This window comes from Bubalus kerabau, chromosome 7 (assembly GCF_029407905.1).
Source record: "Bubalus kerabau isolate K-KA32 ecotype Philippines breed swamp buffalo chromosome 7, PCC_UOA_SB_1v2, whole genome shotgun sequence".
NCBI classification, from domain to species: Eukaryota; Metazoa; Chordata; class Mammalia; order Artiodactyla; family Bovidae; genus Bubalus; species Bubalus kerabau.
In genome coordinates, this window is record NC_073630.1 from 49,394,692 (window position 1) to 49,410,000 (window position 15,309).

The 15,309-nt window shown below is 44.6% G+C and overlaps 1 protein-coding gene across 2 annotated transcripts in view; it reads right to left on the reverse strand.

The window, feature by feature from the left end:
- SEL1L3 (SEL1L family member 3) overlaps positions 1-15,309 on the reverse strand; it is a 107,979-nt gene that overhangs the window by 23,910 nt on the left and 68,760 nt on the right. The window contains exons 12-17 of one of the 2 annotated variants that reach the window (XM_055588184.1): positions 14,481-14,600; positions 12,472-12,612; positions 8,499-8,561; positions 5,097-5,273; positions 2,262-2,389; positions 659-742 (exon numbers count right to left, since the gene is read on the reverse strand). In XM_055588184.1, the coding sequence (XP_055444159.1) occupies positions 659-742; positions 2,262-2,389; positions 5,097-5,273; positions 8,499-8,561; positions 12,472-12,612; positions 14,481-14,600 (713 nt within the window). The remainder of the gene's footprint in view (positions 1-658; positions 743-2,261; positions 2,390-5,096; positions 5,274-8,498; positions 8,562-12,471; positions 12,613-14,480; positions 14,601-15,309) is intronic. The other variant, XM_055588185.1, reaches the window with a different exon arrangement.

The following is a 15,309-nucleotide window of genomic DNA, read 5'->3' on the forward strand; positions in this document are numbered from 1 at the left end:
AGGCCTGAAAACAGAGAACAGAGAGATGGACTCAGGTAGATCTTGGAGAGGGGTGCCCTTATATTTGTAAAATCAAGTAACTGGACATGGGGCATTTACTGGTCCTCATGTGTGGGGTTTTACCCCCATTTCATGCAGGGTGAGATTTGCTAACTCCATCCGAAGATACTTAGAGAGGGGGAGTCTATTTGGTGTGACACTTGAGGTCTGCTGAGTGACTTCCAGCAATCCTAGGAAAGATGTAGACTAAGCCCTAAACACACTGCTTTCACTCCTTCCCACAAACAAGATAGAAATCCTGGACTTTCTGTGACATGCCAGTGAGAGGCAGAGGGTCAGCAGGGATCCCCTATGCTGTCTCCAGACTCTGAAACCAAGTAGAACGAGCCGAAGGGAAGAAAAGTCAACATATTCATGTGTCTCTCAACTTGATGAATGTGGACGCTCCCCCTAGAGAACTAATTTTTGCGTATAATTAAACATGGAAATGCTATGTTTTCTAATCAACAGCCAATCAGTCGGTGATACTCTGAATATCATTACCAGGAGGCTGTGATTTCCCTGCAAATTGCTTTTTCAGTTGCATTTTAAGATTCCATCTCCTAAGAATACACTGACAGATTGAAAGGTAAGGACTGAGAAAGTCAGTCGAACTTACCACGAGCCCTCCAGGTAGGCATTGAGGCCTTTGCGAATGACATGGCCCAAGTAGCCATTTTTCTCAGCTATATGCTTTGCCCATCTATAAAGGAAACAGAGGAGAAAATATCCAAACTGTGGCAAATTAAATAATTTCTTTTTACTTCATGTGAGTTCAATAAATCTCACTTGGGGAATATTTTGCTTGTTAGAATTTTTATGGAGCCACAAGTTGGATCTGAATGTTAAGAAGGCAAAGAGAGATATACTTTGGGAGCATTTGAGTTCAGTGCCCTTTATAATGAATGTTTAAGCGTTGTCATTTTTTTAAACAAAGATGTGAAAAGTGCTTAATGAAAAGAGTCTACCAATATGGAAAAAGATAGTGTGAATCAAGAATTCTAACAAGTCATTAGCAGGAAGACAGCTCTCCCTGAACAAAGAGAAGAGACGTTGCCAAGATTAAATGAACAGAGTACTTGATAGGTGTAGATATACTGAGAGGAGATTTAGATAACACAAGGAGAATGTCAACATCAAGTACATAGGAAATGATACGTACACAGAGAGCTAAGCAAATTAAAAATTAGCAGTAGTATTCCATAGAAAACAAAAAGTTATGCAAGAAAGAGTAGTCATAGCACACTACGTGGTCAGCTATGAGTAGCATTAAATGGTAAAAATATTGGGTTGGCCAAAAGAACTTTTTGGCAAATCCAATAATATGAACCCTGATACCAATCCAAGCAAAATGATGATGTACTCATGGGGGAGATGGGAGAAGGTAGGAAGTGTGAACATGCAGGGCAGTCAGAAGCAGCAGAGTGAAAGAACTATTTATATATTTGTCTTTTCCCAGTGACACATCATTAGACAAAGTCTGTAGTGAGTATAATAAGAAATAGTGATTTAAGCATGTTATTTAGACATAGAGGCAAATAAAAGAGAAATAATTACTAATAAAACATGCTGCTGATGCTGCTAAGTCGCTTCAGTCGTGTCCGACTCTGTGCAACCCCACAGATGGCAGCCCACCAGGCTCCCCTGTCCCTGGGATTCTCCAGGCAAGAACACTGGAGTGGGTTGCCATTTCCTTCTCCAAAGCATGAAAGTGAAAAGTGAAAGTGAAGTCGCTCAGTCGTGTCCAACTCCTAGCGACCCCATGGACTGCAGCCCATCAGGTTCCTCCGTCCATGGGATTTTCCAGGCAAGAGTACTGGAGTGGGTTGCCATTGCCTTCTCCAATGCATGAAAGTGAAAAGTAAAAGTGAAGTTGCTCAGTCGTGTCTGACTCCTAGCGACCCCATGGACTGCAGCCCACCAGACTCCTCCGTCCATGGGATTTTCCAGGCAAGAGTGTATGAAAAGTGATTTATTCTAGGCAGCAGGAAATGGTATGTGGGTGGGGGATAAAGATTTCCTATTTTTCTTGTCAAATTATTACTTTTTAAATTTTTGCCTTCTCAAATAATTTGGCTCTTTTTTTGTGCATGTAACTGATAAAAATTACATTTTAAAAGTGGAAAAAAAAAGAATAAAAGAAAAAAGAACTCTATTCTCTCAGAAGTGGTGAACACAGTATATAGCTTTCCCTTCACAAGCAGCATCTGATAGGTTCTTACACAACAGCCTTCTCGGGATCTCGCGGGAACGTCTCCAGGTTGCCTGTGATATAGTACAGAGAACACCACAAAGTTCCTTCTATGTGTCCACCTTGTGCAGCCTTATGGAAATATTCACCGGCTAATGTCTGGAAAGAGATGAGCAAACGTCAGTGTCATTAGTGAGACGTCCTCCTGGGCAGGTTTCATCAGAGCTAAGGTCGTGAGGTACGTAACCCGTGATTTCATCATAGACCTATAACATCTGGTATCTTTAAGAAACCAAGTCAAGTTCCAGGAAGACAGCCAATCACAGAAGCTTCTCGACATGATAACCTTGACTGCAGCTATTCTGTTAAGTTCACCCAATAAATAAGATAACCTTACGAATGTCATTATCATCAGGTATCCTCACATAAACCCCCTGCCAGCCAGACAGAAGATCGCAGGAGAAACTTCAGGCATTTGCTTTCCTAACCTCACTTAATATCTTTTTTTCAAACTCAGATGCAAAAACTGCAGTTCCAGTAGAAAGGTGAAAATTAGAATATGACAATTAAAAAATCCATTCTAGCAGATGTGTGGGAGCGCTAACAGACATTTGCAATGCATAAAAATACACAGCCTCCTATGTAGTCAAAGAGAGATAGAGGGAAAAGAGAAAACAAGTGCTTAAATGGGTAGATGTGCCACTGATTATCATTATTTTTCCCCAGGCAGTTAACTGCCATTTTTAAGCAAGAGCTTTGGAGTTGGTGATGCCATGAGATGGCTGGATGGCATCACCAACTCGATGGAATGAGTTTGAGCAAGTTCCAGGAGTTGGTGATGGACAGGGAAGCCTGGTGTGTTGCAGTCCATGGGGGTAGCAAAGAGCCAGACATGACTGAGTGACTGAACTGAACTGAACTTGGAGTCTGACAGGCCTGGGTTCAAATCCCAGCTCTGCTCCTTACTAGCTGCGTGACTGTGAGCATGTCAGTTTAACTCTCCAACTAAGAGAATACTCAGTTTCTACAAATGAAACATGTGGCTTCTGATAGTAGCTACCATGAAAGTTTGTCATGAGGATTAAATAAGATAATGGATATTCGAGGCTTGGTATGATGCTTTACCAAAAATAATCCTCTCATTTCCCACCCCCAAATCTGCTGCTACAGCTTGCCCATCTGCCTGAATACTACCTTTCTTCCCATCTCAATAAATGCCAAACCCTCTGGAGTCAGCCTGACTCCTCTCCCTGCTTCACACCTCACATCCAATCACCATCAAATCCTGCCCTCTTGACCTTCAAAGCAGATCCAGAATCTAGTCACATCTCAGCCCTTTTGCTGATACTGCCCATCCATTCTCATTTGGATTCAATGCATTAATCCCCTGCTTCTTCTTTTCTCAGCTTTTAATGTTGTATTGGGGGATAGCCGATTAACTATGTTGTGATAGTTTCAGGCGGACAGCAAAGGGATTCAGCCGCACATATGCATGTATCCATTCTCCTCCAGACTCCCCTCCCATCCGGGCTGCCACATAACAACATGGAGTGCAGAGTTCCGTGTGTTCTACAGTAGATCCTTGTTGCACCAACCCCCTGCTCTTGCTCGTCTCTTCCTCAAGCCAGTCTTCGTCAAGACCCAGGGGGAGCCTTTTCAAACACAGCATACCCCAGCCCTGTTCAGAGCCGTCCCATCTTGCTCAGAGCGGCTGCCTGGGCACCTGCCTCCTTGACCTTATCTCTTCTGCCACCTCTCTTGCTCTCAGCTCCTGCCAGTTGCATCTCCCTATTGTTCTTTTGCTGATCCCTCTTTTTGGAATGTTCTTCCCTCTTTCTGGAATGTTCTCCCAGATATTCACAAGACTCCTTTAGGAGTCTGTACAAGGTCACATTATCAGAGAGACCTTCTCTAATATCACTTATAAAATAGCATCCCCTAGTCTCTACCTTCTGGGTCCTACTCATCTGGCTTTATTTCTCCCCATATCATTTCCCTCCATTTTCCCACATGCTCTATCTTTGCTTATCATCTTTCTGTCCCACTGGAATATAAGCTTCTAAGCTTCCCCAAAGCAGAGACTGTTCTGTCTGCTGCCATAACCACCACTGCCCAGAAGAGTGCCTGGCAGAGGGTGGGTGTTCAGTTAATTCGTTGACTGTAATGGTGCTCAGATTGTTATTACCACCATTAACATTATTATCAATAACAAGGGGCTTTCATTTCACATGGGAACCAGGTCCTGACTCCACTTAAGTGTCTGACGTCTGAGTAAGTTATGAAACCTTTCAGAGCCTTGGTCGCTTATTCTGTTAAATGGATGTAGTAACATTTGTATTCCAAGAGTGTAGTTAGGATGACATGGGATGGCACACAGAAAGTATCAATGAGTGTATTGTTGATACTTTAAGAGGAAGTGTTCAGCAAACACTGAAGACTGTCATTGCTATTTACATTATTATTATTCAATCCGATCTCATACCTGGCAATCCTTTTTGGACACAGCCCGCTTTGCTTCCAGTAAGATCAGTGATCAATCTCTGCAGCATCTCTCTTATTCTCGTCTCGCATCATCTCCCTCTCCTCCCCCCAGCACAAGCCTCCTCCTCCATGAAGCCTTCCTGACTGCTTTGACTTTCCCTGTTTCCCCTTTCCAGAACTGCTTGGGTCACAGCGATTAGAATGCACTTGGCATTTGGCTAATGCCGGTTTTTGCTCTTCACTCTCTGGTCTTCTTAACTGGGGCCTTGAGTTCCTTGAGCTCATGATCTGTTTCTCGGGTGGTGTGTGTACTGGGCTGGGCACATAGTACACCTGCTTCCTGACCAAGTGTCTGACCAGCTGCACAGCTGGTCACAAGACTCACCTGATTCCTTCCAGGAACTCCTGGGAAAATGCCATCCAAGTACAGGACTCCAAGGTTGTATGAGGCATCTGGGTTCCCCATTTCTTCCGCTTTTAACCAGTACTTAGCCGCTTTGGCATAATTTTTCTTGAATTTGTGGTAATACCATCCCAGGCCGTTGACTGCCTGATGCAACCCCTGGATTTTAGAACAAGAAGAAAGAAATGACTTTTTTTTTCTTAATGAAAAATTCTCTAAAGAGAATCAGTTGTTGTGAAAGCATTCTGCCAGAGCCTGAGAAAAACCTTTCCTGTCTCTTTTTGGGGCCAGATGGCATTAAAGAAATGCTAAATGCTAGAAAACATGAGGCCACCTCAAAGTCTTCCCAGGAGGACTTCACCAGCCTGCTGTTGGGACTTCTGCCTTCCACCTCAGCAATGATGCTGGCTTTGAATCATCACTCAGCCCCCGGGGACTGTTTCGCAATGCCCTTGTCTACAGAAGGCCTTGTGCTGCCCTGAGTATCAGCAACGCCCTTGAAATTCACAAGCACTCAACTGCGACAGGAGGCCGGAACCTGGCCTGGCTGGGCTGATTTCTAGGTGACCTGCCAGCCGTCTGTTGATTACTCTGCACTGGACACCAACAAATCATCTGAGGGAAGAAGCTTCAATGGTCTACTTGTAAAGCTCAGGGACTATAGGTCTGCTTAGCAGACAGGTAGGTGGCTGGGCCTGAGGCAAAGGGGAGGGGACGGAGAAGGGAGGGTGGCTTCAGGACTGTGTCTAAACCTGGGATTGTTCCACAGAAGGGCTGGTTCTTGTGAGTCTAGTCTCAAGTCTCCTTATTCCTGCTGATTCGTGCTCTCAGGGGCCCGCTTCTGCCCTCTCCAGGTGCTCCCACCTGCTTCTATACAGTAGCTTCCAGCCTGGCTGTCGAAGGCTTAGGAACCCTGCAGGGGTGTAAGTGTGCAAACCTGGACATTCGGGTCTCTCATTCCTGCTTTCCTGCCAGATCAACAAGACCATGGACAAGCAGGTGAAAAAAGGATTAGAAAGGCAAATGGTGAGTGCCCTTGCATCTGTGAGACAGGTTAAAAGTCCAAGTGTGGAACAAAATCTCTTTCCCTTCCCCTCTGAGACGTGAAGAACAGGTGTCCCTCAACTATGGATGCCAAGATCCCAGCCTGCAGCCTTTTCGTCTGCGAGGGCTCCCGAAACCTTTTTAGTTTTTACATTGGACTCCAGGTGCCAGGAAGACCAGGAGGAAGAAACTGACAAAGCCCATTTGGAATAGATGCTATATGAGGGCAAGGATCTTTATTTTGTATTCCAAGCACCTGTGTTAGTACTTGCATACAGTAAGTGCTCAATAAATACTTGAGAAATGAACGAGAGCCATCCCTTGAATGCTGATAACACACAAAACAGAATCCAATCCTACATCAGATTCACAGGCCCTCAAGATAGCTGACACTTGACGCGGTATCAGTGCTGTGGAGCAGTCATAGAAACATTCTTCCTGAGCCTCGGGTGGTACCAGATGCAAGGCAGCCTCCTGAGAAGTTTCAGGATGAATGTATTTCCGTGAAGTGACAGACCACGCCATATTATGAAGTGGCAAGAACCAGCTTTGGAATAAGCCTATGGAATTTACATCAAAATGGTTTCTGTACTGCTCACCTCCATATGCATAGGTTTATTCAAAGGTCATCACTCAAAACATTAGCAGAACTTTCTTTAGAAATTGTATGGGGACCCAGGTCAGGAGCCCCACAAGAAATCTTGTTTTATTTCTTCATGCTCACACCTTATTCCGGACATTTCCAGCTATATCTGCAGATTTACCTTCAAGTGACTTTTAGCTAATTCCAGACATCAAACTCTGTGCTTCACCACGGTGCCTGACAAAGAGTAAGGGCTTAATAACTCCCTGCCAAGTGAATAAGTGAGAATCATGTAACACTCTTAAGAATGCGAGTACTCCAGGCTCTAAAACTGCATTTCCTCTAATATTCATCTCAGCTCTGCTAAAAGCACGCTCCGAATAAAGCACCTTAGACGACAATTCACCACTAGCATGCTAAAGAGATGCAAATTTCACACCTGCCAGGAAGCCCCATTTTAGGGTGCTCTACAACTATGCCCTCAATGACCAACATTAGCAGCTTTTCTATTTCTGCACTATAGTCTGTGTCAGGGTTGGGAGCTGACATGTGTTTCAGCCCACTCTGTCTCCTGGGTGATATGCCCCCTTGAGACCACACAGGTGGAGAAAAAGCCTCTTGACTCTCTGACTACATGCTCCAACTTCCTAGTCTACAGGAAAAATAGACACTCTAAGCTTCCTAAAAAAAGTGAGCAAGGAAGGAAAATCGGCATGGTTACTTTAAGAATCTTTGTTCAGTTCAGTTCAGTTGCTCAGTCGTGTCCAACTCTTTGCGACCCCATGAATTGCAGCACGCCAGGCCTCCCTGTCCATCACCAACTCCCGGAGTTCACTCAGACTCATGTCCATCGAGTCAGTGATGCCATCCAGCCATCTCATCCTCTGTCATCCCCTTCTCCTCCTGCCCCCAATCCCTCCCAGCACCAGAGTCTTTTCCGATGAGTCAACTCTTCGCATGTAGTTAGGGCAAATATTAGCAGCCTTGGGATGAAGGTATATTCAAGAGCCTGAAAGGCTATCAAGGACTCTGTCTAGAGTTACAGTGGTTTCTACCAGTCCATTTATTTACAAATATGTATGCATGCACATGTGAGTGTGCATGCATTGGGGTGGGGTGTGTTTGCACATAGGGATATGTTGTGCATCCCTGCTTGTATGTGTGTGTGTGTGTGTGTGTATCCCCTCACAAGCAATATTACAACCTCCATTCTGTACTGCAACACTGTAACTAGTTGGCTTGAAGTTTACTTTGAAGAGTAAATAGTGACAGAAAGAAAATAATTTCTAAACCCAGCAATAAACTTGATAAACAGTCCTTTTATTAAAGCACAGAGAAGGAAATGAGCACTGGGCATGACAGGGTTAATCCAGAGGATTCAAGATTCAGAGGAATCAGGCTTTTGGTTTTCCTAATTCATTGGCATTTATATCCATTCAGTTTCAAGGAGCCCCTGCTGCTGCTTGTTATTAGGGCAGCCCTTGATTATAATTTTAGCCTTCAAACAAAATCGGTCTGAATTCTATTGACTGGAAAGTGAGTTCACCTTTTGAAGTTTGCCATCCCCATTGTGCAGGTTTCTGTGTATGTGTTGTAGCTCAAAAATGACTAATCGCTGCAATGCTAGCAACCCCTCCCTCCCCAGTGCATTTCTACCGTCCTCGGAAGGCTGGCCATTCACTCTCCTAGACTTGTGAATGCATGGGTGGGGTGTGTGTAGGCAAAGGCTTCCCTCTGACAATATGCACAAGTGTTACCTTGGAAGCTGCTTTCTTCATCAGCTCTAAGGCAAGCCGTCTGTTCTTTTTCACTCCTTGACCCTAAACAACAATAAAAGCAATGATCACACACACAAAAAATAAACACAGAATGCACGCAAAACCATCACACTGATCCGCCAGTGTTCAACAGAAGATCCAACAGAAGCCCAGGCCCTCCCAAAGAAAAACCTAATCTTGAAGATTTCCATATTCAGAGCTATTACATCATCATCATCATTTTGGGTATATTTGTAGAACAGTGACAACAAACCTCCCCCTTCCTGTTTAGCATCATACAAAATTCCCCATTTGATCATCAAGTGAATCACACTCTCATCAATCCACTGGTGCAGTTGGGAGAAGCCATGAATAGGGTTAAATGAGTCTGGTCATTCTGGTTGTGTTTTTCTGGGGATTACCTAACGTGTGAGTCAGATAAAGCACTTGATCTGTGTCAGAGAGTCAAGACTTATCAGGCTGGGACAACTCAGTTATCCCAGTTCCACGTGGGAGTTCCCATGGTGGACCTCTGCGGCTTCAGAAACAGCTGGAAGGTCTGTGGTGAAAGAGATAGGATCCCTTAGAATCAGTTTCTTCAGACACTGACAACTGACAAGCTTCCTCCAGCAAAATCAAGTTTTTCCAGCAGACGCGGTTTGTGGATCACGAGAGAAATGGCTTTGGGGTTCTTGTTATAAGAGCAGAACTTCATGGGACCACTCTGGTGTGTCTGCAGGACCACGTGGGAAAATGGTGGGTCCAAGGGTGGGACAGGAGGAGTCACTGAGGGCTCTCTTGACATGGCTCTGACCATGAAGATGGCAGGTGAGAAGAGCTGGATGAAAACCCTGATGCTTCCAAGCTCACTTAGAGCCTGTCTTTGACCCCTGCACCCATGGAGTCCTCCTGGTCTCAGACTCAGCGCTTGACAGGGTCACATGTGATATAATGTCAGAGGGCTTTGCAATGACTACAACTATTAACTCTATTTAAATACTCAGCTCTAGTAATGAAGACAGCACTAGCAAACATTCCTACGTTAATTACTCTGGGCCAGGAGCTCTCCTGCCATATCTAATCCTCCTGACCCTAGCCATGGTGCTGCTATCATTCCCATCTGAGAAACCAACCCAGAGACACTCAGGGAATGAGGAACAGAGGCAGGATTTGAGCCCAGGCTCCAGAGTTCAGGTTTACAACTGCCATGCTGTATTTTCTCCTGTATATTGTCATTTCCATGCTGAGAAAGTAAAATGATTCACACTCTCCTTACAGAATACAAAAACAACATGCTGCAGAATCTGTCCTTAGAGTTCCGGGACCCAAAGTAAAACGGTGGATCCAAATAAAGGTTAAATTACATACATTGAGTTTCTACTCGACTTTAACTTACCTGTTTAATAAAAACCGATGAGCTGAAGCAGGATGCAAGATGAAACTATTTTTCAGAAGTGGACCATTACTTCGTTTAATTAGAGGAAGAGGAAAGAGAAAAGGACATGAAGGCTATTTGAAGTAACTAGACGGGGCAATGAGACAACCTTTTTGTACCTTGCAGAAAGGATCAGAACAATCAGGATGACAGAATGTTAGAACCTGGATACACTCAAAGTTTATCTTCTCCAGCTTCTTTGTTTGGAAGGAATAAAACTGGGGCCCACAGGGGCTGGCTAACCCAAAGCCTCTTCATTAGATCTGCAAACAGAACTCAAGATACTCTCATTTCTAGATCAGGGATTTCCCAGTGTAATTACATAATCAGAAGTGGGATGATTTCTTGCACAAAGACTATACACTCTGCACAAGTCTGAGTAGCACTGGAAGCTGTTAAAAGAAAAATACAAAGTCCTGATGCATAGCAAATGCTCAGTGACTATCCACTGGATGAATCCACGGAGGACAGTAGCTGCAGTAAAAGTCCAAGCTCCATCCTCAGGTGTGTGTAAAATGGGATTGACTCGACCATCTTGGAAAAACTACAGCCATCTTTGTGGCACCATTTTTGAATACAATACGCCAAATATCCACACAAAACAATGAGCCGAGTGCACACTGCCCTTCTTCCTGTTTGGAAAGTTCATTTTTGGATGGGGTTTTTTTTAACACTGAAAACACTTAAAGACACCTTTGGCCAGAGGTAAAAATCTTTCTCGAGATGTTGATAATGGGTTTTCTTCCTCCCACTCAGAGATAACTTAGAATGTAGGAAAATCAAAAAAACTTTCAGTTTTCAGAAATCAGACCCTGAAGAAACATTTTGTCACCTCCCATGTCATATATTTATATCTTTGGCTCTCCTTCTAGATTTCAAGCTCCTGGTAGGCAGAAATAATGCCTGAGTCATGCCTTTGTCTTCTCTGCACTCCAGGCAACGACCAGCCCCAACTCCGGCGGACCGGTGCCTCTCCTCTGCACCTGTCTCAGTCCTCTGTCTTCCGTGTGAGTGTCTGAGGCCCCAGAGGTCAGAAACATGGCTCATGCATCCATACGTTCCTCCATCTAGTGCAGAGCCTGGAGTTCTGTCAGCTCTGAATGGGTGTGTATTACATAAGTACACAAATACATTGGCATATGGCTAAGAGTCAAACCACTTCTATGTTGATTTAACAACTACAAAGAAAAAGTCTGGGCTCTAAACTTGGAAACCGTAACAACCAATAGGTTTTAAGACTTGGAAGGCTAGAGATGTAGCAAGAGTCATGGTTGTTAATCAGTGAGCGACCACAACTGTGGTTCTGGAGATGAGCCCGGCCATGTGCATCCAAGTCCTTGTTTGAAGACACTTGCTGTCTGTGGGCAGCTGCCTCCTTTGGGCCTGGACATAGCCACCAAGGTTTTCCTTGTAGAGCCAACAGCTTTCTATTTTTCCAAGGTGGATGAATTGATGTCTCTGTGTTCAAGGGTGAAGAGCACAGACTTTGAAGCCAGACTGCCTGGATCCCAATCCCAGGTCTGAAATGCACCAACTGTACAATCTTGTACGTGTACGTGCATGCTATCTTGCTTCAGTAGTATCCAACTCTTTGCAACCCCATGGACTGTAGCCTGCCAGGCTCCTCTGTCTATGGGGCTCCTTAGGCAAGAATACTGGAGTGGGTTCCCATGCCCTTCTCCAGGAGATCTTCTCAATCCAGGTATTGAACCCGTGTCTCTTAAGTCTCCTGCATTGGCAGGCCAGTTCTTTACCACTAGCACCATCTGGGAAACCCTTGGGTAAGTTACAAATCCTTTCTTAGCTTCTCTTAGCACACACATAAACAGATCATCAAGTACCATGGTAGCTACATTTGCAAGGGTGTCTTGAAAATTGATGTACATCAGGTAATAAGCACTGCTTCAATCGAAGTAAATTATTGTTACTCCATAAAGCATTTTGCAGTTCTTGGAGTCCCTTCTTTAGGTTCTTTCACTCAACCTGTGGCCATTACCAGTGTCCCATGAGGTCACATAAGCCCAAGGATGTAGCTGCTGGTTGCAGAGGAGGGATTTGAACTCCATCTTCTGTCTCCTGGGCTAATGGTCTTCTCACCCACTACCCTGCTCTCCTGTTGGCTTAAAACCAAGATCTTTGTTTTGATCAGAGACACTGTTGGGATCCAGCCAAACACGCATTTCATCTCAGCTGTAATTCAACGAAAGCTCTGCCTGATAAGAGAACTTGCAGCACCTTTGGGGCTGCCAGCCATGTACCAATCCGTAAAAAATGGGGTGTCTCCTCCAGAATGCCACAATGCTTGGAAAAGCAAAGAGAATCCAGGTGCCAAACCTAAGACTAATGATTAAAAACAAGACCAGGGAACTGCTTCTGACTCTGCCTTTTCAGCAAATACCCCTTTCCATTCAGCCTGACAGAAGCAGATTCCGAGGTTCTTGGGTTACAGGCTCCCTGTTTGCCTGCACGCCTACATCAAACTGCTCAGGAAATCTGATAGGAATTTTGCAACCTCAGCACAAATTGAGTGATTCTTACCTTGAATAATACAATGGCGTAGTCGTATATTAATGCGGGGTCCTCAGTCTCCAGGGCACCCTTGGCATACCACTCGATAGCCGCTTCCGGGTTCTTGGTCACACCTTGCTGGCCCCAAAACAGCATCTGGGCCAACCGTTGCTTTAAGACAGTAGCAATTTAAAACAATGACTTTCCTGTGAAATGCTTAACATGTGTGTGTGTGTGTGTGTGCACGTACACGCGCTTAGTGGCTCAATTGTGTCCAACTTTTCGCGACCCTATGGACTGTAGTCCACCAAGCTCCTCTGTCCATGGGATTCTCCAGGCAAAAATACTGGAGTGGGTTGCCATGCCCTCCTCCAGGGGATCTTCCTGACCCAGGGAGTGAACCTATGTCTCCTGCATCACAGGAGGATTCTTTACCCACTGAGCCACCTGGGAAGCCCTAATACTTAACATACGAGATTTTTAAAGAGGGTAAGGCAAACCTAGTTCAAAATGTTTTTATATCGAGAACCAAAACTTAGGTAGACACATGCTATCTTTCTACTGGGGACCAGAGCCCTAAAGGTGTACTGGGTTAAATACAAGTTATTAACACAACAATGTGTGTCAGGGGGATGTGGGTGTGTGTATGTGAATGAATGTACTATACCCAGGTCAGAGCTGATGGATCAACAACCATACTGTCTCCTCTCTTGAAATGCCCTCCCCTTTGGGAGTCACTGACTGTCTTCTGAGCCCAGTGTAAGGCATGCATGCCTGTGCACATCTGTGGCAGTCAGGGCATCTCCCTATGAGGCAGGAGATAGATGGGCTCCAGGCTAGGCATTTACAGCTGGCCTCCTGTTTGCATTTCCTGAGACAGGAGGTAGGTGGGCTCCTGGTTAGATATTTACAATCAGTCTCCTGTCTGCATACTGAAACAGAACTGACAACAGAAACAAGGTAAATAGCCAGGCTTTGTCTCCTGAGGACACCTTAAGATAACAGACAAGGCAGGAAGAGAGGGGCTAACCCCTGTTTGAGTAAAGGATCACTAGGTCATATATTTTCCATTCTTGGGGTAAGAGAGACACTGCACATGTGCAGAAAGCTCCTTGGGGATCAAAAGGAGGAGGCACCACCCCATAACATGTGATGCCAAGGCCACCCCATAGGCCTCAATCCATCTTGGAAACAGTCACACACACAGAGGAGGGTCCTAGGGTAGTTCAAGTATGAAAAAAGAAACCAGATAATTGGCCAAATGTAAACAAAGATCCTGAAGAACTGCCCTATATAAATGATTTATATCATTATATCTATATATCTGATGCACTAGAATGTCTGATGGAGTCTTGGGACTGATCATAAATCCTGTGACTCGCCAATGGGTGCAGGTCTGACTACACTCAATGTCAAGAGTAACCAACTGGCCTTCCCTGGTGGCTCAGTGGTAAAGAATCTGCCTGCCAATGCAGGAGACACAGGTTTGACCCCTGATCCAGTAAGATCCCACATGCCATGAAGTAACAAAGCCCCTGGCCACAACTACTGAAGCCCGCGTGCCCTAAAGCCCAAGCTCTGCAACAAGAGAAGCCATGGCAACAAGAAGCCCGCACACCGCAACTAGAGAGTAGCCCTCACTTTCGGCAACTAGAGAAAAGCTCACGCAGCAACAAAGACCCAACAGAACCAGAAATAAATACGTAAATCAAATTATTTAAAGAGAATGACCAACTGACTTGCTCTGGCCGATGAAATGTGAGAAGTGCCCCATGTGAGCAGAAGCGTTAGGAGCCAGCTGTGACATGTCACAGATGGCCCTGAGGCAATGGCTTTGGAAGTACATTTTGGTGACACCTCTGTTAGCTTGGGCTCCTAAAGAACTATGAGAGCACAGCCCCTGCCAGCACCCCCAGTAGCGTGAACAGCAATACACTGGTGCTATGTTAAGTCACTAGGATTGGGATATCTTGCTATCACAGCGTATCCTGGTCCATCAGGGCTGAGACAGTTTCCAAGACAGTGGACCACATCGTTACCTGAGCTGCCGCATTGCCTCGAGTAGCTTCATGCTTCAGCCACATAAAGACATCTCCATCTTCTTTGGTTTGTACCTTGAGTATTTCATCATCTTTTAGTCTAATTGTTTCAACATATGCCTAAAAGGGAAGGAAGGAATATAAGAAGGGAGGGAGGGAGAGAGGAAGAAAGGAAGGGGAGAAGGGAGAATGAAAATATCCAAATAATTTGGGCATGCAAAAGACATGCCATTATTCTTAAACCAGCAATTATTCAAGTAAAAACTCACAAATAATGGAAATATGAGGTGTGTCCACAATGCCATAAGATCACATTCTTTTTAAATGAGTCGATCACACACCTTGCATCTAAATGGGCATTTTTGTTCCTGTCAAAGCATTTGCCTTGGGAAGATGAAGCTTACTCTGCTTTCTCTTCCTTTGCTCAAGCTAGTTCAGAAGTCCCCCTCTGTGCCATCAGTTTTAGGGCCAGATTATACAAGGCATCAAAAAAGGTAAATCAATAAATTCTAAGTATAACCTTATTATTATGCTGTATTATTATCCTGCATGACTAACCCTTTTTATTTAGCAGGCTCAGCCTCCAATATCTTTTGGCTATTTCCAAAAATGAAATCTGCTCTCAAAAGCGAAGGGCATATTAACTTTTTGAGTATATGCACAAGCATGCACCAGAGGTTCTAAGGAGGAACCCAAGGGGAAAGTTCACAAAATGCTTCAAATTTGCAAACAGCCTCCCAGGTATCTGCCTCCTTTGAAGAAAATAAGGCTCATTTTTATGTATAAATTTTGGCTCTTTATCCAAAAAACAGTCTTGTTGTTTCACAGT